The sequence below is a fragment of the Rattus rattus genome, chromosome 1 (assembly GCF_011064425.1).
Source record: "Rattus rattus isolate New Zealand chromosome 1, Rrattus_CSIRO_v1, whole genome shotgun sequence".
NCBI lineage: Eukaryota > Metazoa > Chordata > Mammalia > Rodentia > Muridae > Rattus > Rattus rattus.
In genome coordinates, this window is record NC_046154.1 from 42546654 (window position 1) to 42571067 (window position 24414).

The 24414-nt window shown below is 36.4% G+C and overlaps 1 protein-coding gene across 1 annotated transcript in view; it reads left to right on the forward strand.

The window, feature by feature from the left end:
- The window catches only part of Faf1 (Fas associated factor 1), a 336330-nt gene that overhangs the window by 221999 nt on the left and 89917 nt on the right, over window positions 1–24414 (forward strand). Inside the window, exon 16 of the mRNA XM_032890912.1 lies at window positions 15631–15785. Within this exon, the coding sequence (XP_032746803.1) occupies window positions 15631–15785 (155 nt within the window). The remainder of the gene's footprint in view (window positions 1–15630; window positions 15786–24414) is intronic.

A 24414-nucleotide genomic window follows, 5' to 3' on the forward strand; every position in this document is an offset into this window, starting at 1 on the left:
TACCTGAGGTTTTGATCCCCAACCCACACATATAAAACAGTATGTTTAATCAACAAATAATTAAAATTTCATACAGACTTTTAATGTTTGTAACAACTAAGCTTTTGGAGTTTAAAATTTTAAACTTTACAAAAATGTTTAGAATATCTTATATATATATGAGAGGCTTTGACCAAACCATTTCAAAACAAATCAATACTCCTTAAATATTACACATACATTTTGCAAAACAATGAAATTCTCCTACATAGCCACAATATGATTGTCATTTGCAACAAGATAAATGATAATTCCAAAATTTCAGTTCTCCAGTTAACATAGATACTTTTCCAATTTCATTCCAAAAGTTTCTGTGTATGCCTTTCATATATGGCTTTAAATGCTGATGCTTAAATATGGAGTTTATTGCCAACAAAAGAACATTTATTAAATTGTCATGTAGATTTATTCAGACTGATAATCTCCAGAGGAATATAAGTTCTTGTTTATTACCTCCTGGATATTTCTAATGAAACAATTGATCATTTGCTTTTATTAGTGTCTAGGTGTTTTAGCAGAGACAATTCAGATACATATAATAAAATGTTTTGCTTATTAGACTCATATCAAAGTTTACTAACCTCTCAGGCCTACTAAGTTGTCTTCATCCTTCCCTTCTTAATTCAAACAGTCGCTTTCTTTTGTTCACTCCTCTTTTCCAATTTATATTTATTGCATAGTTTATTTCTCTAAGTACAACAAAAACCACCTGGTCGATAAATTGTTCAAAATTAATCTAAATTAGTACACTTTTTACAACTATCAAATAAGTTTTATTTCACCCTCTTTTGGGGTGTCAGACTTGCTTTGAAGTCCATTTTTTCTGCCTCTGCCTCCCAAATGCTACAAATTCAGGCATTTTCCACTGTGGCCAACCTATCTACCTCCATGCAGTTGTTGACAGTGTAAGAATAGTAACTTCTTCATATTTCTATGATATTATGTGGTTTATAAATCATTTCCTGAACAGTGTTATACAGTAATGAGATAGGAGCATTTAGTATTTATATTCTCGTCTTAAAGATGAAAAAACTCTGCAAAAAAAAAAAAAAATGGTATTACTTTTCCAGAGATCCATCAGTAGTAAATAGTAGAAGCCAGATAAAGAGGTCCTGCATTCCAGCACAGGCAAGTAGCTGTACACCATGTGCACACAGCTCTGCTCTCCACTGCAGGACACAGTCACAAAAGTCCATCTCTGTTTTTCAGAGTTTACATTTCCAAGTTAGGACAAATTTTTTTTTATTTTTTTTAAATTTCTCAGTCATTTTTAAGAAAACAATTTACTAGTGTTCAGACATTTTAAGGCAAGTATGACTGTTACTGTGGCACTTTGCCTAATTTCTTTCATTTTAAATATCATGTTTAATTTAAACTTTAGGAGGCACATTAATTTTATCAGGGCAACAGATGAGCGGCAAGCACCAGCTTTCTTCACTTGAATTGAGAAATTGAGTTTCAAGAGTAAATAAAAACAAGATTGAAGGTTTAAATCCTCTACTAGGCTTTTTGAACTTATATACTCATTAAATGTTTATTGGAGTGGTGGGATTACAAAGGATTTAGAGAGCTTCATCAACTGGTATATAGTTAATCACTAAGTAAAACACTACATTTGATAAAGTGTTTCTCACGATGCCACATTCAATCCATCTTAATGAAAACTGCTTCCAACTGATTTCATTTGAGAGCCCTTGCTGGTGAGAGTATTCACAGCTCTGTCTCTTCATGAGGACCGTACAGTACTGGCTAAAGCAGATCCACTTTGCTGTGGATTCTTACCATTCTTCCAACTTCTGATAACACCTTCATCAACTTTATAACCTTATTGCTTTTAACTATGAAGGACGATCATTCAGTTACAAGTTATAAATATTTATCACACATCTACTTAGTGTCTAGGTTACAGAGATTTCCTTACTCTGACAAATTCAGAGGTTAGCCAGTAACACAAGACAATATAAACAGATCCGTATTGTAGAATGTGACTTAAAAGTAGTAAGAACAGATACCTTATCTACATACAGAGAGGTCCTGGGGAAGATTTTTAGAATCTCACTAGGTTCTGATTCTGAATCTCATTGAGATGAATTCTCATATTGTAACCTAGGTGGGTCTCAATTTGAGATCATCCTACTTTAGCTTAGACTGCAAACAAGTATAGACAGATCTCTGACCAGAATCTTAAATTAAAAAAAAATACATGGACAAAAAGCAGAATTTTTGTAGGAATGGAGATTTTTAAAGTTGTGCCAATGCAAATAAAATGAGAAAAGTACAATCAGCTTCATGTTATTGTGACTAAACTCAAAGTGCTAGTTAGAGTTAAATTGCAGGCTTAAAGCTGGGGATACCAGTGGCCTCATTCCTTACTGATGTTTTCCTAAGAGTTCCCACTGACCATTCCATAATTATCTTGGGAGTTTTTGAAGGTGATTCTCTCAGTAACTCCCTATCTCTCTTCCTGCTGCCTCTGATGAGTTTCTTATACTATGCCACAAAATGTTGCCTGAAAAATGAGTCTTAGTAACTAAAAAGTCGACAGCAATAAATTCCCCTGGCAGAGCTTGTCTCCCGTTTGAAGGATCGGATCATTTCTATTTTTGGCATCTCCCTAAGAGAGTGGGCTTTGATATCAATAACCTTGTTGCAGTCCTTAAATCTGACTTCACACCCAGAACTTCTTTTTTTATAAATGCTATGCACTATTTAAGGAAACCAGTGCCAAGATCCCTATTTTTACTTCGTAGCTCTGTTGACCCAAACAACAGTCTATAGTCTGTCTCTAAACTTCATGAATAGCAGCAGCATAATGAAAATGATGGTTGTATTTGCTTTATTTGGTGACTTGAGAATTAATTGGGATGCTTTCCATAACGAACCTGGACCATGTAAAATAACAAAGCTAATTTTCTCATTGACTTTATGGAATATTGTGAGGCCGCTGGCTATGAAAGGTATCCTGGTCGAGATAGGTCGAATAACCGGAGACCCTAAAAGGGACAGAAGGTGCATTCCCAGTCTCCTAGGCGATCAAGGCCTTATGTAGTTGTAGCCCCCCCACCCCCCCAAGAGAGAGCCCGTCCCCTCTATAGAGAGGTTCGAGAACAGCAATGCCCGAAGCCCCTCCTCCACAGGTGAGGACTTGATCACCAGTTACATAGGCTCAAGACAGATTAGTCACATAGGGCAGCACCTCAAACCCCTGCTCCTCAGGTGAGAACATGACCACAGGTCATGTAGGCTCAACACAGATCAATCATAGAAGCAGGACCATACCCCCAAATATGTAGATAAGGTATTCCCAAGCTCTCAGGCCAAACCAATAGGAAGTACCCGCTGTGAGACGCTGACCCATCCAAAACTGTATTTAAGTGCCATGTTCAGAAGGATTAAATGTATGCAAGAATCACTCTGTCATCTGAGAGCTTCTGTCATAAGAGCTGCAACACCGCCACTTGGGGAAGAGATCTGCAATTCTGAAATTGCTGGCGGAAGCCCTCCTGCAGGCTATTCGGTCCCCTGATAGTTCAACCTGGCCCAAGCATCCGAAGCCACAGTGGCGGAAAGGAGAAGGGCCAGAAGCCAGCAGCTGAGGTGGGCAGAAGCAGTCCCCACTCCCTGCCTGAGTTCTCTTCCCCCCCCCTCACCCAAACCGGAGCACCTAGCCAGGCCAGAGATCTCCGTGGGGAACCCCGGGCGTGCACAGCCCCACAGGATATCCCTGAAAGTAATTTCAGGGCTTCAAGAACTTTGTGAATATCCCAACCTCAATTGAATATTTCCAAGTGACAGTGTTTCTTTATCTCATTTTTATTTTTTTTATTTTTTATTTTTTTCCAGAGCTGGGAACCGAACCCAGGGCCTTGCGCTTGCTAGGCAAGCGCTCTACCACTGAGCTAAATCCCCAACCCCTATTATATTTATTTTTAATTGGGCAATCTTTAGGAGCTACCATTTCTACTGCCCCAGTCTGAAAGGAACCTAAATGCTATCACTGATTAGTATCTTTTAAGAAAAATTAATTCTGCATAATTTTGTTGTTAACAAGTTTTAATGAAACTGAAGTGTAGAGACTTTCATATTCTATCATTGAGAAAACCAAGGAAAGCAACTTTTTTTCTGCTTTGAAAAATATGCCTAGTATGTGTATTTTGTTTGATTTTCTTTCTACTGAATTTTTAAAATTTCGATTGAATTCCTGAAAAGACAGGGCAGTGTCTTGGAAATAATTTTAAGTGACAGAGAAGATAGCATTCTGCACACTTATCTTACTTATGTATTTTAGAAAAATGTTTCTCAATATACAAGGACTGTTTGCTATATACAATAATAATAATAATATAGATGCATTTTAATTAGGAATAAAAGTTACCATGTAATTGGGAACCTGGAAATAACAAATATTTAATGTGATTACTTTTAATAAGATGGTTATAAACCTATAAACGCGTTTCAGGACTGAAAAGATGTTCAGTTGATGAAGTTTTTTCTGCTAAAGCCTGAGGACTTGATTCACATTTCAAGCACTCACATAAAAGCCAGGCATTAGAGTATGCATCTGTTATCCCAGCACTGAGGACATGGCAACAGGTGGATCCCTGGATCTCATCAGCCTTGCTGAGTCAGTGAGCTCCAGCTAAAATGAAACAGTCTGTCCTAGAAATTAAGGTGGAGAATGATTGAAGAAGACACCAATATCGACACCACCAATATAGAAGACACCAACTCTATTTTCTATATACGTATGGGTGCATATTCATTAATGAAAATACTCACAAACACACACAAAGCACCCAAAAAGCTGTCGTATGCCAAGCATGGTGGCACATACTTTTAATTCCAGCACTCCAAAGGCAAAGACAGAGACAAGCAGATCTCTGAGCGCAAGGCTAACTGAGCCTACACATTGGGTTCCAGGCCATGATGATGACAGTTGTAAAAGGCAAATTCATAAATTTAAGTTCCTACATATAAAATGGGGGTTGGAGGGTCCTCATACTAGCAAATTAATAGCCCACCTGAAAGTTCTAGCAAAGCTTTCTTTTCTAGAAGATATCATATGCAAAAAGAGTTGAAAGGGAGAAATAATCTCAGGGCTAAAATCAATAAAATAGAAACAAAACAATTACAAAGGATACAGAGTTGCTTCTTTTAAGAAAACCAATAAACTTGACAAAACCCTTATGCAAATTAACCTAAAGGTAGAAAGAGAATATCCAAAGTAACATAATTAGCAATGAAAGGGGGACATAAAAACTATGGCCTCAGAAAATCCAGAGAGTCACAGAGGTATTTTCAAAACCTGTACTTATCAAAGTTAAATCAAGATCAGGTAAACCATTGACACAGAACTATGACCCCCAGTGAAATAGAGGTAGTCATGAAATCTGTCAACCAAATAAAAAAGCACAGGGCCAGATAGTTTTTAGTGCAGTAATTCTACCAGACGTTCAAAGAAGAGTCAATGTCAGTACTCCTCAAAGTATTCCACAAAATAGAAACAGAAGAAACATTGCTCAATTAATTTTATGAGGCTATAGTTACCCTGATATCCAAACCATATAAAGAGCCAACAAAGAAAGAATAACAGATTTCCCTTATGAACATAGATGAAAAAATACTTGCAAAACTGAATCCATGAACACATGTCAAAGATCATCCACCATGCTCAAGTGGGCTTCATCCCAGAGATACAGAGGTGCTCACCACATAAAGAGCGTCACTGTGACCTGCCATGTAAACATGCCGGAAGGGACCAACAGCACAGCAGAAGACAGGACTGTCTCCTTAGGTGCACAAGACGCTTCCGACAAGGAAGCCAAACCAAGCAAACAAAATACTCACTCCTTCATGACTGGGGGGGGAGAGGACGGTGTCAGATAGAGCGTAAGTGTTTAAGGCCTGGCACTGCAGTACACTTACATAATTCTAGTTCTTAGAATGTGGAGAAAGGAAGATAACAAGTTCAGGGTTTTTCTAAAATACATAAGTTTGGAAATAACTTTGTATACATGAGACTTTAATCTTAAAAAGTGTAACAGAATAAGGAAACAAACACAAAAGCTTACGTGTTTTATATAAACACAGCCATACCAACAAGACATGCTGTTCTATAATTAGACATTTTTGCTAAACATTAGCACCATTTAGGGTGTCCTTAATTCTTATACTTGGTTATCAATTCTAATTAAAACTTTAATCATCATAGTACTTACATTGCAATTAGTGTTTAAATTAATAAAAATACATTATTTTTATGATATTTTGTTTATAGTTTATTGTGATTTCAGCATCTTAAATATAGTTTGCTTTCATAGGTGAACATTAAAAATATCAGGCAGAGTTGGTTTTGAAACTAATGTATATACTCTCCTTTTCCTCTCTGCAGCTGAAAATACCTTTATAATGAATTTGGTGTTGTGTTTGTATTTCTTTCATGATGGGCAAGCTATCTGAATAGAATGTTAGTGGAGATCTGTTGGCTTATTTAATTAGTACACACATACACATATGAGACCAGTAGGGCTAAACCAGATGTTTAGTTAGACAGGTCATAGAAATCCATGAATACCAACAAAACATTTTTTTTTCTGCTGTTACTATTATTAACAGTTGTTTGAAAGGTTTTTAAGAGGGGGGTATTATTGTCAGAACTAAAGACAGGAATGAGTGATATAGTAGCAGTTTGTAGAAAACATTAGAGAGAGATTAGAAGAAGCAAGGAAACTAATCTATATATGTATATATGTAGTTGTGTCAACAATTATTTAAATCCATGGTATAGCAATAGTATCATGTAGTTCACAGACAATCTGATTCCAAAGAGCACTTCCTGATTTTTCTGTGTCTTTCTATATATGCGTATCTTATAATAGCCACAACTTGCTGATTTCTCTGAAATATACACTTATGAAGAAATCAAAATATTAAGTGGGATAAAGACAACTGTAGTATAGGCAAGTAATACAAATCAAAAGGCATTTTATAAAAAAATGAAATAGAAATAACCAATATAAAATGAAAAGATGCTTTTCATATTTAAATACAAGAAATAGAGATTAAAATCATTCTAGGATATCATTTTCTCTTACAATAACAAAAGTATTTTAATGTAGATACTTATAAAAAAAAGAAGTAAACAAATGTTTTGTATAGCATTGTCTGAATGTCAAATTGAAAATGTCTTAAATGCCCATTGATAAAAAGTAAGTATGTTACATTTCTATGGTAAAATGCGAAATAAAGCTAGTTCATTGATATTGAAGGCCCAAAGGGTGGTCAAGATATAGTAAGTGAAAACAGTAAAGTACATAAAAGACATGTTTATTGTGGCTATTTTATGTTTCAAAAGTACAATTGTGCATAATTAGTAAGTAGATTAGAGATGTTAAAGGAGAGAGAAATGGTACAGTAAAGCCATTTACTATGTTCCTTCATCTTCACACTCAGATGTCAGCTCAGCACCCAGGGCATGTCTATAGATGCACACTTCATTGTTATATTATTCCAAATTGGAGGGGACTACCTTCTCAGGGTAAAATGGCTGCTTTACATGCTACTAAGAGAAATTCTTCCTAAGGTATTGCTTAAAAAATAAATGCGAAAGTCACCCCAAACAACAACCTCCTTGCCGCCTCCTTTTGTGTTCCTATTGGCCTTTTGAGAACGGACTCCCTTTTTACATACTAGCTGTTTTCATTTCTTAGGCCATCGGTTTATCTTAAAACAATACAAACAAACAAAAATGAGAGATTCTTCACAAAAAAAAAAAAAAAAAATGGAGACATTCAGGACCTAGCACACAAACTCTACCATGAGTATTAAGTGTATGATGAAGAGTTAGAGTGAGTTAGGCATGTTAGTGCACACCTGTAGCCCTAGTGTTTAGGGGCAGGCAATTTATGTGTTCAAGGCCAACCTGAATTACCATGTTAAACCCTGTCTTACACAGCAAAATCAAAGGGGTACTAGGAAAGGCCTTGGGATATAGCTCAGTGATAGAGCACTTACTTAGCATATATGTGGGGGGGGGGTCTCAGGCTTAACCCTTTCTGAACTGAAAAAATTTATTATGATTTACTGTACTTAAACTCAGTTTGTATTTATAATTCACAACATTAACCTTTGAAATCTCTCTGCCAAACAGAGCTTGATGTGTTGTAGTTTAAAATCTACTGAACATATTTGCATACAAATCATTGTAATTCCTTTGATTTTTTTTAACAGGAATGCATTATTAATATATCTTAATGAGAAATTAATTGTTAATTTAGTTCTTCTCTGATGTAGTTTGCCCATTCCTTTGAATGTGGAAATAAATGAAATAGGTGAACTATGGACTATGAGCTCTTCGCTCTGCCTTCCACCCCCATGGCAGAGGCAAAATCTCTTTGAAATGTTTGCTACACCTTTCAAAGTATATAAGACAGATTCATATTTTTCTCCCTATTTAACAGGCCATTACTTATTAGAGACAATGTTAACCCTCTCAAAAGATACTATCAGAATCAGAAAAATTCTGCCTACTTTTGTGAGTGAGATGTAGGTGGTATCAAGATCAAACACGGCCTCATTCATGCTGTGTAGATACTCTACTACAGGGTTGTAGCTCTAGTTCTCTTAAGAGTTCTTTTTTGAGGTCTTGGTACTGAACTGGCTATTTCCTTTCCTTTCCTCTACGCTTCCTCCTCAAACCTCCATTATTTCCTGAAACATGCCTACATCTCTATAGTGTGTTGTTAAGAGCCAGACATTTGAGCCTCTAATTTCCTTATTTAAAATACTTTAGTCACATGTTGGCCTTAAGCCAAGGTCATTCAGGTCATTCAACTGTGAGCAATTGAAACTGATGAAAACCTACACCTAATAAACATTTGTCAGCTTATAACGAAAATTTGGCTTTATTTTTCCTCCCCATTCCTTACCCTTTCAACCACTTTCTGTCTTTTCCTATGACTGCTTCCCCTGCGTGAAACTCAAAAGCATTTGTCTTTAGCATTTCTAAATGCGATTTTAGCATCTGCTTCAGGGGCTGTGAAGAAAAAGGCAGCATTTTGGCATTTCTTGATCTTAAGTAGCTGTTTCCTTTAGGAACTTCACCAGTTTGGTTTCTGACTATTGCTTTCTGAAATCATCTTTGAAAATTGAAGGAAATGTTTTCACAGTACAACCTATATGTGGCTCTCAAATCTATATATGCTTGCTCGCTAATTTTTTGGCTTTTTGTGACAGGGTGTCACATTAACTCGGGCTGACCTTAAACTTGCTATATAGTTAGGGCTGGCCTTATACTCTGCTCCTCTTCCTATCCACTCCCAAGTGTTGGCATTACAGTCCTTCACCCAGCTGATGATCAGAGTTGGAGGAAGGAAATTGGAGAGGGGCTCAAGTAAGGAAAGGGAGAAGAGAAAGTAGTATAATTATTCTTTATTTTAAAATATATAAATAATAATGAATAAAAATGTAAGGTTTAAGAGGGCCTTGAGAGCCATGTGCAGGTTGGATTGTGTCCTTAGTGCCCAGATCAAGACAGAGCACATTATAAGTATCCAATAAATACCCTAACAAAAAAAATCCAACCTAGCTAAGTGTTCTTACAAACTGATATTTGGCACTGAGAGTTGCCAAACTTCTTTCTTTGATTTTTTTTTTTTTTCGGTTGTACTCATAGCCATTGATTTGCTAGTTTAAGTCCTGTGAGGTTAATATTGTGAACTTGCCATGGTCTAGAATCACCTAAGATAACCTCTGGGAATACCTTTGAGGGATTGTCCAATGAAGTTTACTGAGGGAGGAAGGCCCCCTTCATCTGTGTGTGGCACTATTCCATGGGCTAAGGTCCTATACTGAAGAAAATGGAGAAAATTAGCTGAGTGCGAATATTCATCAGTTTCCAGATGGGGAACGAGAGCTTCTTGCTGCTTTATCTTGCCACAGTGTGGTCTAACTGTAGTGTCTTCCAGAACCACAAGCTCAAATAAACCCTGCATCCCTTGCTCCGCTGCTTCTCAAGTTATTTGGTCAGAGCAACAACACAGTTGACTAATTACTATTGGCAGTTGGGAAAAGTAGTGGATTTTGGTTCTCTAGAGATACATGATACCCAAAAGAGAAGAAATAGCTTTCAAAGATCCACATAGCTGGGAAGTCGCAGAGCTGGGCCTCGCCCGACTCCTTACTGTCTTTCCTCTGTTTTACCATATACTTAACTCTGGGTACTGGATGAGACTGAAGCACTTCCACATCAAGAATTCCACTGTGGCTTGAGGTCATGGCACACACTCTTAGTCCAAGTTCTCTTGGCAGGAGAATCGTCCCTACTGTGTAGTAAGTTCAAGGCCAACCTGGTCTGCATAGAACTGTCTCAGAATATCAGAAAATGGGGCTGAAGAGAGGGGCCCAGTCAGTACTTGTACACAGGCTTTATTCACAGGCTGGATTGAACCTTTGAACCCAACAGGGTGGAAGAAAAGAACTGACTTGTGAGAGTTGTCCTTTGTCCTCTCCATAAAGGATGTGGAACATATGTACCTGGTAAACACACACACAAAGTAATAAGATACATGAAATGATTAAAAATCAGAGGACTAAAATAAGGCGGCTGCAAAAGAACATTTTGGAGACAATTGAGACAATTTGCATATGTGGTCTATTTTAGATTTTATTGTATCAGTATTAAATTATTTGGTATAACGAAGATATAAGATGCTTTATTCTATCAGGTGTTTGTATCAATAAATTATTCATCAACTTGAAACAGGTCACAAGATTAATAATAGTAATTCAGCAGTGGGAAGGAGACAAAGTCAGATTCCATGTTCCGTAAAGGAAATTCTTTTACACTAAATCTTCTTATACTGGAAAAAAAAAATCAGTCAGTATTTCTCCAATTATTTGTCATATCAACATTAGAATAACTGAAAGAACACAGATTATGTATCGGGTACTTGAACAAGCAGTTCAAATATTCCTATATTCTCTCTCCCCTCCTCCCTCTCTCCCTCTCTCTCTCTCTCCTCCCTCTCTCTCTCCTCCCTCCTCCCTCCCTCCTCCCTCTCCCTCCCTCCTCTCTCTCTCTCTCCCTGCCCCCCCCTCCCCTCTCTCGTCTCTTATAACATAGAGTGGTCTTACACTTGATATGTGCTTACGGATCGTCCTGACTCGTGACACCCCTGATCCGATTGTCTGTCCTTCAGTGCTCGGATTATAGAGACCACACTTGGTTTATGAAGTGGTCAGGATTGAATTCAGGGCATCAGACATTGGCAGCAGTCAGTCTACCAGGTGAACCACATCACCAGCTTTTTTTCCCATTCTCATGTTCTACAGTTTTGTGATGTTTTGTGTTAAAATTTGGTAACCACGGTAGCCCAAAGTCAAGTCACATTATCTACTGTCAGCTGGGCTACTTCTGAGCATCAGCCTAATACCTTAGCTTCTAGATTTGATGGTGCTTAACACACTGAAGGCACAATTTCCATCTCAGTCTCTGTTGCCAGAAGGTAAAATTCAGAGAGCTGCTTAAACTATAGACTATTTTCATGGCTATCATTTTTCTAGGAATTGCTTTCCAGTGTTGCATGAGTAATTCTTGAATCTTTATCTTAATAGTACTTTTATATAGTATTAGCCATTACAGATTCAGTACAGTAAGCAAGCATTTAATGTACTTTATCAAAAATCTTCACAGCTTGCCTTGCCTCATGGTCAGATGGGTGGCAGAACTGTGATTAGACCAGGATTTGCTCTGTTGCTTTAAGCCTGGAAGACTTCCTTACACTGTTAACAAAACTTAGACCACAAAACAACTGTCAGAGACTAAGTCTATGCGGTTTGCTTTTGTGGACTACTAGACTTCTTTCTTCTCTGCCAAGCTAAAGGGGTGGGGCGAGGGGGCTCTTTTCACTTATTGAATATTATCACTTGTTATATGGTATGACGGTTGCACATTTATTTCACCCATAGATCCTCTTCTTTCCCAATTCTGTAAGGCAAGGGAATTTTGTGGTATACATTTTATGTTCTCAATGCCTAACACATAGCACTCCGTAAATGTTATTGGACTGAATTATGAATGGACTAAAGAAAAAGCAAATTATAGTAATAGAAGAACAAAACTTTTCATTGGGCTTTTTCTGTATACTAGATGCCCTTTCTTTATGAATGTAGGTTGTTGTTATTACTACTACTACTACTACTACTACTACTACTACTACTACTACTACTACTACTACTTTGCAGTTTCTTCCCTCCTAAATTGGTTAATTTGTTAATTCAGTTTTTTATGTTTGGGCCTATGTTTAATTGAGATCTGTAGGAGAATCAGAAGTCTGAGCCTGGAGTTATCTGTGCCTATAATTTAATTTGATTTTTATGTCTCAAATTAAGAGTATGTTTTACATGTTTACTGTCATTGTAGCAGAGGAGGAAAAAAACACTTGTATTGGAAATTTACCATGTAAGTAAAGCAAGACTAAGAATATTCTTTGAAAGCTGCTCTGGGAGTGCCTTGGCCTGAAGATTCCATTTAGGTACTCTTTTTCATCTTTCTCACACTCCACTTAGGACTTAAAGTGAGAAGTTTTAAGTGTGCTTTCCTGGCATCTGGTGTTTAACAGTGTCAGGGGTTTGTGTCCCTGGAAGGAAAACTGTTTCTCCGGAGCCTTTTCTCTCCCAGCTTCCAGTGAAAAGAGGAGCCAGCGAGCCAGTGGCTTTCCACAAAGCATCGCCTCACAAAGGCAAGATTAAGGGTTTACAGAGAGGTCAATGTGGGTTTTTCTCTAACTAAACACTTTCCTAAAGTTTCCTTGTGGAAAAATAATGAAGTCATCTCAGAGTTTTTAAAGAATTTTTATTTCTTTTTCACCGTCTGCATTCGCTTGTCTTCTCAGCATGGATGTTTAATCTTCCTAGGCTTTGTGAATTGGCCCAAATGAATAAGTGGTGAGCTGTCTCTCTAGGAGCTAGAGGCTTATTCTAAGGGCCTAATCACTGAGTAAACACATCTTTGCCCTCCCTCTCACAAACGCGATATAATAGTCGAGATTCTAGCACAGTAACCTGGATATTGCAGGGACCCATGCTTTGAAATGCAGAATGCCTGATCCTCCAAAACAGACAGTGCCTGGTCTCTGCCTGCCTCTTTCTTCTTTTTAAAATTAAATATTGCCAAAGAGATGCTTCTTTTATTACTTGATATTGTGCATTAGGGCCCTGGATTTCTAAGTTTAGTTTCAGTCAACACTATCAGCTGCACTTATAGGGAACTCTGCATGTTGGGTGTCTTAGTAACCTCTTGGGCACATATGTGTTTGGTTTGGGAGAGCATTTAAATTAAATCAGTAAGATAGCCATGCAAATCACTAATCTCTTTCCCAAAGTCTAAATGTTCTTTAGCAGTGTTCTTGGGAGAAATAAGCATTTTAACGATTTAGCTATTGCTATTGTTTGATTAAAAATCTGCTGATTTTAAAACAGACAGCTCTCTTGTTCCCACTGTCATTAAATGTAGTTGCTGAGTTACAATCTAGATGAATTAGAGGTTGATATTCCTCTGTGCTCAGCTAGAAAGCTAAGAAGAGTAGCCCTGAATTTGTTAGCGCAGCCAGGTTCACGTTTCTTTCTCTGAAGCCAGAGATTCTTGATTCACTTAATAAAAAACAGATTTAGCATTTATCTCTGACATTTGGTGTCTTTTTTTTGCCAGGGGGCTATGGTTAAGATCAGTATTGGAGTTTATTTCCTGTAACAGGCTAGGACCTATGCTAGTTGAAAGATGTAAAGAGACTGGGAGACCTAGTCCAGGCTCTTGAGAGACTTTGTCTAGAGGGAAAACTTGTAAACAATTATAGTACTAATGGGAGAGCTAGAAGCCAGCCAGAAAAGGAAGCTCTTAACTGACTGAGGGAATTAAGAGGAGTTCCTAGAAGCATTTGCCTTGAGCCTTTAAGGATGAGTGGAATTTGTCAGATAAGTATCTCTCCAACAATGTGTCTGATTACAAACTTCCTAGAAGATCAGTTACTGTTATCTGTAGTCCTTAACAAAGGTAAAGAATTCCTTAGTCTGTTCCGTTTATCATTTTATTGCCTGTGTGTCCTGCTGGGTCTTACACAATGGGAATTTTAACAAATGCTTATTGAATGAAAGAATAAATGAATTAACACCTTAGAATCTTGGTGGGATCAGCTGAGCTATTTATAGCCAGCCATCCTATCCTTATTCCCGTTCCATGCTGTCTCTGAGCCCCTGCTCACTGTTTCATGTGAATTCTGCTATTCACATGCTCTTGATTATAGTGTGTCCATGTGACTACTCTAGTAACAGAAAGAGTACTAGACCTGGATCCAGACAGTCTAGGTTCCAGTTCTAGCTGAATTTCTTACTGACTCACTAGAAGATGGGATAAGTCATTTCTAAACTTGAATTTCCTCAGATGCTAATGATGTTATGAGTATCTGCTTTACACTCTGGAGATTTGTATAAATAATAGTTGCAAAAGTAAGTGTATCCTGTTTATAATAGATGATTTTACAAAATATCCTGTCTATATTAGTTATTTTCATCTAATACAAAATTGCACTTTGAAGAAAGAATTTTCATGATTATTTTATATTATTTTTAAATCATTTCTTAATCAGTATTGTTGTAAGCATCAGACTTTGTTAGCCTTTCATCAGCCTGACCCTTCAGTTTAGACACTTCCTTTTGTTGAGAATTCCACACAGCATGTTTTCATTTACTGTCATTGCACCCTTATTTAATATGAAAAGAATGATTCCCCCATTCTTAGAAATCTTTCTTTGGTAGGATTTCACAAAGAAGTTTGTATCCTTATGAATGTCTTTCTTATTATATGTATTCCCTGCCATAAACGTTTATCTTTCTTTTTTCTAATAACTGTGACTGTCCTTAGACTCAGCACTAAAAAGTGAGTGAACAAATATTTCTGTTCTTTCATTGCTGTCATTGTAACTCTAAGACAAAAAAGTTTTTATTTTTTAGATTACTTTATAGAATGTCCAACTATGTCAAAACACACTTAAGAGAACAGGTGTCATTTCTTATGGACTAAATGTTTTTCTGTCTTTTTCAAGTGGCAATCAAATGATACACTCTCTTTAATAGATGCACATGTTAAGAAGTTTCAAATTATCTGTTGAATTAAAATTTAAAAAGTTTATTTTAGACTTCTTCCAAATAGAACAGATTTTTCAGGGATTTTGCTGTCTTAGTGAATAGTTTGAGTTAATACAGTATGCATTAAATATGAAGAATGTTAAAATATTTTGTTCAAATAAAGTGCAGTTCTATGGCAATTCTGCTCAAAATAGGCTTGCATATGTTAATTGAAATCTAAGGTTGTGGTCTCTAAAACTACATTCGAGCATCCTAACTTGTTTAGAGTATAAGGACATAAAATGTATTAAGGGTAGTGATGGTCTTGGGACTCTGAAGATAAAGTGTGCTTTGAGGGAGTAGAATTTAAATTGTCTTGCTGTTCATATACACTGATTGAGCCTCTCTTGGATTCTAGAAATCTTATTTTAGTGGATATTTTAATCGATTGGTCTTTTTTCCTCTTTTCAGAGAAAGCTTCTTGCTATCTACCTCCACCATGATGAAAGTGTACTAACCAACGTGTTCTGCTCACAAATGCTTTGTGCTGAATCCATTGTTTCTTATCTGAGTCAAAATTTTATAACCTGGGCTTGGGATCTGACAAAGGACGCCAACCGAGCAAGGTAACACTGTTATTCACAGTTGTAAGTGGGTTTCTATTTAAAAAAAAAAAAAAAAGTCCTCAGTGCATTTGACTTCTTCCTGTCATCATTATGAATGTTTTCCAGCCTCAGCAGTAAATGTGCTTCCATTACACTTGTAAAATGTAAAATGGGTTATAGATAACACATATACTTATTATAAATATGAAAATATATTTTATAAAACCCTTCTTAAATTACAAAATAACACGAAAAAAAAGTATTTTTGTCTTTTAATCTACACCAAAGCAGAGTACATTTCTGGTAAGTTGTTAATTATTTAAAGAAAATCTGTGTTTTTATTATGTTCATAAAAAAAGCAAAGCAAATCTAATAGTATTTCTAGTAATAAGTTTTTATGTTTTGAGTTTTTTTGGCTTTTTTTTTTTTTTTTTTAAATAACATCAGTGAAGAAGGCAGAATATCCTGGACTACTACTCCAGTGGAGTTGGTAATAGCTTTACTCTAGCATATGCTAATTGATCTAATCGCTTTATTGCACACATTCTTTTGCACACAGCCAGCAGGGCATCCATATTCTCCATAGGATGAATGCCTTTTCTATTTGTCAGCATAAAACTTAGTTTGCTAATCATAATATCTGTGGTAAGTAATTCTTCATAATCTGCCTCTCAGAGTATTTTTTTCTGAAATATTTTTTATCATGTTTAATTACATTGTGGTCATAACATCCCATCATGCTACTTTTGGTATGTTAACAGTCATAATCACAGACTTAGAAACAGGGAGGAAGATTAAATTAATTCACTTCAAAGCAACCCTATCATAGTCCCTTAACAAGCAATTATAGAACAATTAGAAAACATTTAATTTGTCTTTTTATTATTTTATGGCTAGCTGCAGTTTGGATTGCTATTCAGACTTAATTTTATGAAATCTGAATCTGTTAAGCAAAAGAATGTTGGAGCAATTTCTTCATCTAATACTCCATTTCTTTAAGCAAATGCTTAGGAAATTTTCTAGGATGGCTCGATTCTGCCTTGGAAATGTTCCCTGTTATACATAAATAAAGAACCTTTAGCACCTGTATTTGTTTAAATTAAATCAGGTTATTATTCACACTCAGTTAAAGGTGATGAAAAGCAGCGCCAAAAACAGATAAAAATGCAGCATCGAAGGTCTTTCATGAGGCAAAATATGTAGACCAAGGACTTGGCTAAATCTTTTGCCATTCACTGGCAGTCAAGACTCTCCTCCTTTTCTTTTATCCACAGCTCGGTGGAGAAGGAAACACTATTTCTGAACCATCTGTAGTGGCTAAGTTCAGCTGGCTACCTGCTGTCATTTTGTTCTATCCTCCATTTAATTCCTTAGTTCCTTTTATTTTACAATGACAAAAAATAGCAGTGTAGATTCTTTTGAAAAACAGTGTTTGAGGGTTTTTTTTATGACTAGCAATCAACAGCCATGTAATTGCTTTGTTATGTTTTACTAAAGAAGTCTGTTAAGTAGCACAACTTTGATACACTAGTAATAAGAGTTTGCAGGTTACAGAGACACCTGTGGTGACCAAAGCGACAGAAGCTGCTTATTAGAAAGAGCCGGTACAGCTGTGTCCTATTAACTACTTATGACACTTTAAAAAAAAGATTCTGTTTAACTATTTCACAGTGAATTGCAGGACTGTGAAGTATGATAGGCAGTTTCAATCCACATTTTAAGAAATATGGTGTCCATTCTTGTGGAAGTAAGAAATGATACTAAAGACTAAAAATAGAAACATCTGGAAATTCAGTTTAATAAACATTGATAGAAACTACAAACTGTACTTTGCATTGAAAAAGAATGGAACTATTTGTGGAATTTAAGATAATTATTGTGATCTGTTTCTCTATATGAAAGTAGCAGATAGAATGCTATATAACTACTTTTAATGAACAGCCCAATCATTATTATTAAGGCAAATTGGGAAATGCATATTTTATAAATACAAGATAAAAGTTCATTAAAACATCATATCTCCCAAATGGCAAAAGTGGATTTCCTTTGATCTGTAAGATAATTAGATTGATTTATTGCCACAGATTTCTTATTACCTATCATAGATTCATTTAAAGAAAATTGTTTAATTGGATTTCCTGCTGCATGATCCTTCTTAGATATTTTATATCACATTTAAGCAAAGATATGTGTCAGGAAAAATGATTGCATCATTCATTTGGTTCTTTTTTGCTTTCACTTTTCACTTTCCAATTGTCATTTTCAACTTCCATTCTCAAGTCAGTAAAACACTGCTTGTACTAATATTTATGGATCAGCGTGCTAGAGCATGCGTTGTATATTACTAGAGAACTGAAGTAGGAAATTTACAAATATAAAGAGAAGTTTCCTCATATCAGGAGATTCATGCTTTGTTTTCTTCTAAGATTTATGTCTGCCTGTCCACCTGTCCTCTTCCTTCCTGCCTTCCTATCTTCCTGTTTCCCGCCTCCTACCTTAGGAAGCTCAAACTGACCTCAAACTCAGTTTTGTAGTGTTGAAGCCAGAGCTTCAAATCTCAGTAAGCATGCTACCAAGTATGGCAGCCTGAAACTGTGATTTCTTTATAGTAGATACAGAATATTTGGAAATAAATTCTTGGTAGTTTTTCTAGTCTCATGTCAGACTGTCTTAGTTAAATATAAATGTAAAGAATCTTATTTCCGAACTATTTAGATAGTTCCTTGATAATTTTATGGGATTACATCTAATGTTACCCCTCTGGATATTAATGTCCAAGATGAGAATGAACATGCTGATCAAATACTGTTCTTATTTAAGAAATATTATAATTAAACACATAGAAATGTCAGACCTCCTGAAGGAGCTGAAGAGAATTGCAACCCCATTGGAAGAACAACAATATCAACCAACCTGACACCCCACCCCTGCGCCCTGAGCTCTCAGGGACTAAACCACCAGCCAAAGGCACCCATGGCTCCAGCTGCATATACAGCAGAGGATTGTCTTATCTGGCATCAATGGGGGGTAGGGGAGGCCCTTGGTCATGTGGCTAGACTGGATGACTTAGTGATGACCTAGTGTAGTAGAATGCTGGGGCATTGAGGAGGAAGTTGGTGGGTGGGTGGGGGAATACCCTCATAGAAACAGGCAGGAGGGGAAACCCGGAAGCCAGACAACATTTAAAATGTAAATAAATAAAATAACCGATAAAAAATTAAAAATTAAAGAATTAATAAAAAAGAAATGTCAGCCCTCCAGTCACAATTTACTGTGAACATTTTATGTATATAAATGATGAGCGAAAGATATTGAGCTAAGTGAGTGCTTTGGTCTTTACAGATATGAGTGAGAGTCACACTAATGTAAATTAATTTCCTGATTTGTCTAACAAATTGTTTTAATAATTTTTTATTTTGTAAGTATTTTTTTTTGTTTGTTTGTTTTGAGACAGAACCTCATCATATAGCTAAGACTGACTGTAAGCTCTATCCTCTGCCTTTTGGGTACTGGGTTTGTAAGCTCACACCACCATGCTTCACTGAAGAATGGATTATTAAACATTTTATAAGTTGTTTTGTGTTAATTTGGATTTCTCCCATGTACAGTGATGCAAATAGCTATTTAGGTAGAACAATCCATGTCAATATAAAATGAATTACAATAAATTCTGTATTGAATATGGAATATCCCAAATATAAACTGAGATACCAAACTTTAGTAGCATTGAGTATCATCTTCTCCCTTACTAAATGTGATCTCCTAGAAAAGCTTGTTTTTATTAAGCATAGTACATAACAAATACATGTACTAATTCCTGCTAAAAACTTTACTTAAAATTTCAAGGTTTCCTATTTAAATGTGCTTTCTTAGTTGGAAAAGTCTCTAGTCTTCTTGGATGTAGTCTAGTTAGATTTTTAGAGCCACTCATTTTACAAAAATAAAGAGCAAGTCCTTGGTAGTCTTCAGAGGTCCTAAAAGATATGCTTTCCTAACTATTTATTTGACTAGAATTCCTAAAAGAAATGTAAGGTACATGTGTAAGTGAAAGAATTAAAGAAGTCCAGTTGTTACTAATAAGGAAATTCTATAAATCAGTTCCAAACAAATCTCAAAATTCTTTTACTAAGTTTACTTTATGTACTTCAGCATTTTGCCTACATATGTCTGCACCAGTGGTGTGCCTGGGGATCATGGAAATCAGAAGAGATTGTTGAATCTCCTAGAAATGGAGCTAGGGATGGTTGTGAACCATTTGAGGGCTGGGAATCAAACTTGGGCCCTCTGTAAGAGCAACACTTGATCTTAACCACTGAACCATAGCCTCATCCCCTAAAAAATTACCTTGAGAAAATATATCTATTCCTCAGTGTTTATTCCCTGAGTAAATATTTTCTGAGTTTTTTATATGAACCAGAATTGATGCTAAGCAGCTGAAAGAGGAAATGCTAAATGGCATACACTACTAGCCCTCAAAAATCGTTAATAAGCAAGGTAGACAAAGTAACTCATTTGTAAAGTGTTTCCTAAGTGCTTAGTGAATTTCATTGTTAATTCCTATACCTCAGAAGGTCTCAGAATGACTTGAAAGAGATAATAAGTAGAAAGATAAAATCCCAAATATTACTCCTTCTATTCAAAGAAGTGTATATTATTGGCATTGCTAACTTACTGGTTTGTAGTAGAAAAGTGTACTGCTATTTAAAGCACCCTAACTGAATGTTGGGGTGGATTCGGTGTCTAAGATAACTGTAGACACAGGTGGAGCTACCAGCTGATGTAAACACGTGTGGTCTGAACCCGGCTGTGAGTTTACCTCATCCATCTGGGATCGGCAGATCTAAAGAAGTTCTTAGTGCTGATTTAATTCAGTATTGGCATATTTTAGTCCATAGAGCAGAGATCAGTTGTCTCTTTGGATGTGTAACAACAGAAAAATATCATGGAGTCAGTTAATACAATTAATTTTTTTTTTTTTACAGTGCATTCTTAGTGAGTTAATGCTCTGCTGTGGAAGAATGGTTACTTAAAATTTTAGAACATTTTGACCTCAAGAAGACTTGCAGCTCCCCACCCCATTCAAGTTGCTTCAGTCTGGGTTGTTGCACTTTCTATACGTTCCCATAATATCCCATAATACGCTAGCTAATATTAAGAGTATGTCTTCTGTTGTATAGTGTTTCCCTGCTAGGGTGTCATCCCCCTAGGGTGCTGTGTCCGTAATCTTATTACTGTGCACAGTGCCTTTTTAAGAAGTAAGTTCTATATTGGTAATAAGTAAATAATCTTTTGTAGGCTTGTTAAAAACTAATGATAAAAGTGTACAACCTTGAGCAATGGTAAGAAAATTAGAATTATTGCTGTGTCTCTAGTTGTATCCTCTTCCTTAGAAGCCACTAACAGGAACACTAAAGCTAAAGCCTTACTTTCCCTTACAAAATGAACAATAATAACAGTAAAAATGCCCTAATTTAACAGCTTAATACTGACCCAGAAGACCTATGCTCATGTTGTCCCTTGGCAAAGGGCTTGACTTCCAACCTAGATGAATTCATCTAGTGGTTCCAGGATTTATTTCCTCAGCTTTTACCAAATCTCTGTTATCCTAGAAGCAGTCGGACATTCAAGCTGAGCCATGCTAAGACTGTACTGACCTCCTGCGCTGGTGGTTGAGTTAATAAAAGTAAACCTCTAAAACAGGAGCGTATTAGACTGGGCATGTGTCGAGTTATATGCTGGGGCCACAAGTAACCATCGTACTAACAGCAGAAGCTTGCAGAAACACGAAATAACAAACCCAAGGGCAGAAGTTCAAAAGCTGATATCCATGGCCAATAGAATCATGTCTGTGAACACTTGTATTAACTGTGCATATCATTGAGTACCATCCTCATTACTGTAAATAAGACAGTATAAAGCACTAGCACAGTAAATGTTAGTTTTCTTGCTTCTGTAATTCTGGTTGGATACCTGTTTGGTACACAACAAGAGCCGTGAAAGACCTCCACTCTGAGTGCACTCTAGGCTGATGTGCTTCAGTAAGGAAGAGTATCACAGCTTTGTCCTAGGTAAAGCACAGTATTAGTGAGGAATCTGTAGAGATTAATAGATATCTCTTACTCTTATCAGGAGCCCCTGAAAGGCAATGCTGGTATACAGAACCCAGTTGTGGCCAACCTAAAGTTAAACACTTGACTGGGATAGTGCCAGCTTCTGGACATATTATTTTAAAAAATTAACTGCTTATTTAAGTTCTTGTGGAAAAATATTTTGCACAAAAGAGTAAGTCAGGCATTGTATATTGTTTCGAAAGAGTGCTGAAAGTAACTACTTCAATTAGGAATTTCTGATAATGCTTAGGTTACACAGATTGCATGTAACTCATGCAACATTGCATTAAATTTTGCATGCACAGTTAATATAAGTGTTCACAGACATGATTCTATTGCCTGTGGATATCAGCTTTTGAACTTCTGCCCCTGGGTTTGTTATTTCAAGTTTCTGCAAACTTCCGCTGTTAGGATGACAGGTACTTGTTAGCCTTAATACTCAAGCGATAGTTTTCCACATTACTTAATCGTTGGCAAGAGTTAATTGACTTAAAGCACTTATCATCAGTAGGTTGTCTTCATCTGTATTTTCCATCTCAGTAATTAGTCATATTCACAGTGGCTTACCCTTAATTCCAAACTCCTCAGTGGTTCATGCCTGGCTGAAGCCTAACTGCCGATGTTACTCTAACTCTGTACTTCATTTAATCCAGCAGATATAGCCCAGGTGCAGGGACTACAGGAAAGACATGAGGAGTGTTAATTTCCAGCTGGTAACCTAGGAGCAAATAAGGATTCTGCAGAGTTATCTGATAAAACAGATGAATGTGTTGTGGTCTGAGTACTAAGACTTCCAGAGAGCTGTCACGCCAGACTTCCATATAATTTTCCCAAAACAGCTATATTTCCTTTGTGCAACATTTTCCTTCCAGTATTTTTAAAGGAAGTGTATTGCCATCCTAAACATCCCAGGTCAAAGGCTTAATTAATGCTTTAAAATAAAGGTTCCAAAACACCAGGAGAGTTTGTCATTTTCTCCCTGGTTTGTTTTGTGAAGAGGGAGGAGAGAAGGTGAGGAGGAACCCCTCCTGTTCCATGATTACATCCTGCCCACTCATTTTCTCCTTTTCTCCTCTGCTTTTGATTTTTAGTGGCGGTCTTAACAGAATGTCAAGATCAATTTGCAGCATGGTTTAACTCAAGGTTTGCAGTTCTGCCAGCAGCAATTGTCCCTGCAAACAATGCCGTGTGTTCTTGTAACTTCAGAAGCTTTCAGAAGGATCATGGCAAGGGCAGCATCTAATGACTTTATTAGTGTAGGGTTTCAAAATGGGCTCCGTAATTGTTCATATCTCTTTGTCAGCAAGTCATAATTACTGCTCAGCATTGTACAGGAGTGCACTTGTGAGTAGTTTCCTAATACTACTGAAAGGAAGGGGAAGGGGCAATGGGTGAAAGGTGATGGCCTCCTACTATTAAGAGTAAGCCAGTCTCTATGCAGATGATGGTTAAACCATCTGTAATACAGGCTTTACTCTTTAAATTTTTATTATCTTTTAAAATATCCTTTGAAGTGATTTAAGATTACCAGTTTACAAGCCATTCTTAGTTTCAATTTCAATACTTCCTACACTATGTCCTAGTCCTACAATTACAACTGCCTGATGGTAAGTGAATTGTATACTAAGAATAGTTATGGTAGGAAAATTTATCTGTTCTCCATATTAATGTAACTATTATTACTCAGGGAATGTGCATTTCACTTATCTAGTTGTCAGTAGGCAGTGTATATGAGAATATAGACTAGGAGAATGTTAGAACAAAAAGTTAGAACAAAAGCAATACTATTGAAACACCAGCACAAAGGCATCTCACTGTAAATTTATGTTTGTACCAAATCCTGCTTCTGTCATGTGACTTACTACTAAGTTGTTCTGTGCATTCTTTCTCTTAAGTCCTCTCTGCTTTGAATGCTTTAGATACACAGAATTGAAAACATCTTCACCTTTTCAAAATATGTGAAATCCACACATTGGTACCTGTGTGATCTGTGCCTAAATCTTAACCCCAATGGCTCCTATCTTATATTTTAGAATGTATGAGAGAGAGAGAGAGAGAGAGAGAGAGAGAGAGAGAGAGAGAAGATAGATAGAGATAAATATAGAATATATAGTGTCAGAAATATGATGTTAGTTACTTGGCCCAGTATTTCTGCAGATTTCAAAACTTGAGTAACTGTGACAAATTCTAAAAGACATTTCTAAAATGAAATATTTCAAAATACATATATCCTATCATGTTCTCTATTTTCTCTCTTGTTTGAAGTAGAAAAGGTGTGAGGTTTATTTTTGTTGTTAAATTTTTTATTTTTAATGTTTTTATTTTTGAAATTATATTTACATCAATTTCTCATTCCCTTTTCTCTTTCCACCCCCTCATACACACCTTCTTTGCTCTGCCTCTCATTCATGACCTCTTTTTCTTTAATTACTGTTACACAGACACAAACATACACATATTCCTAAGTACATAAAAACAAGTTGCTCAGTCTGTATAATGTTACCTATATGTATATGTTCTTAGGTCTGACCCTTGATATT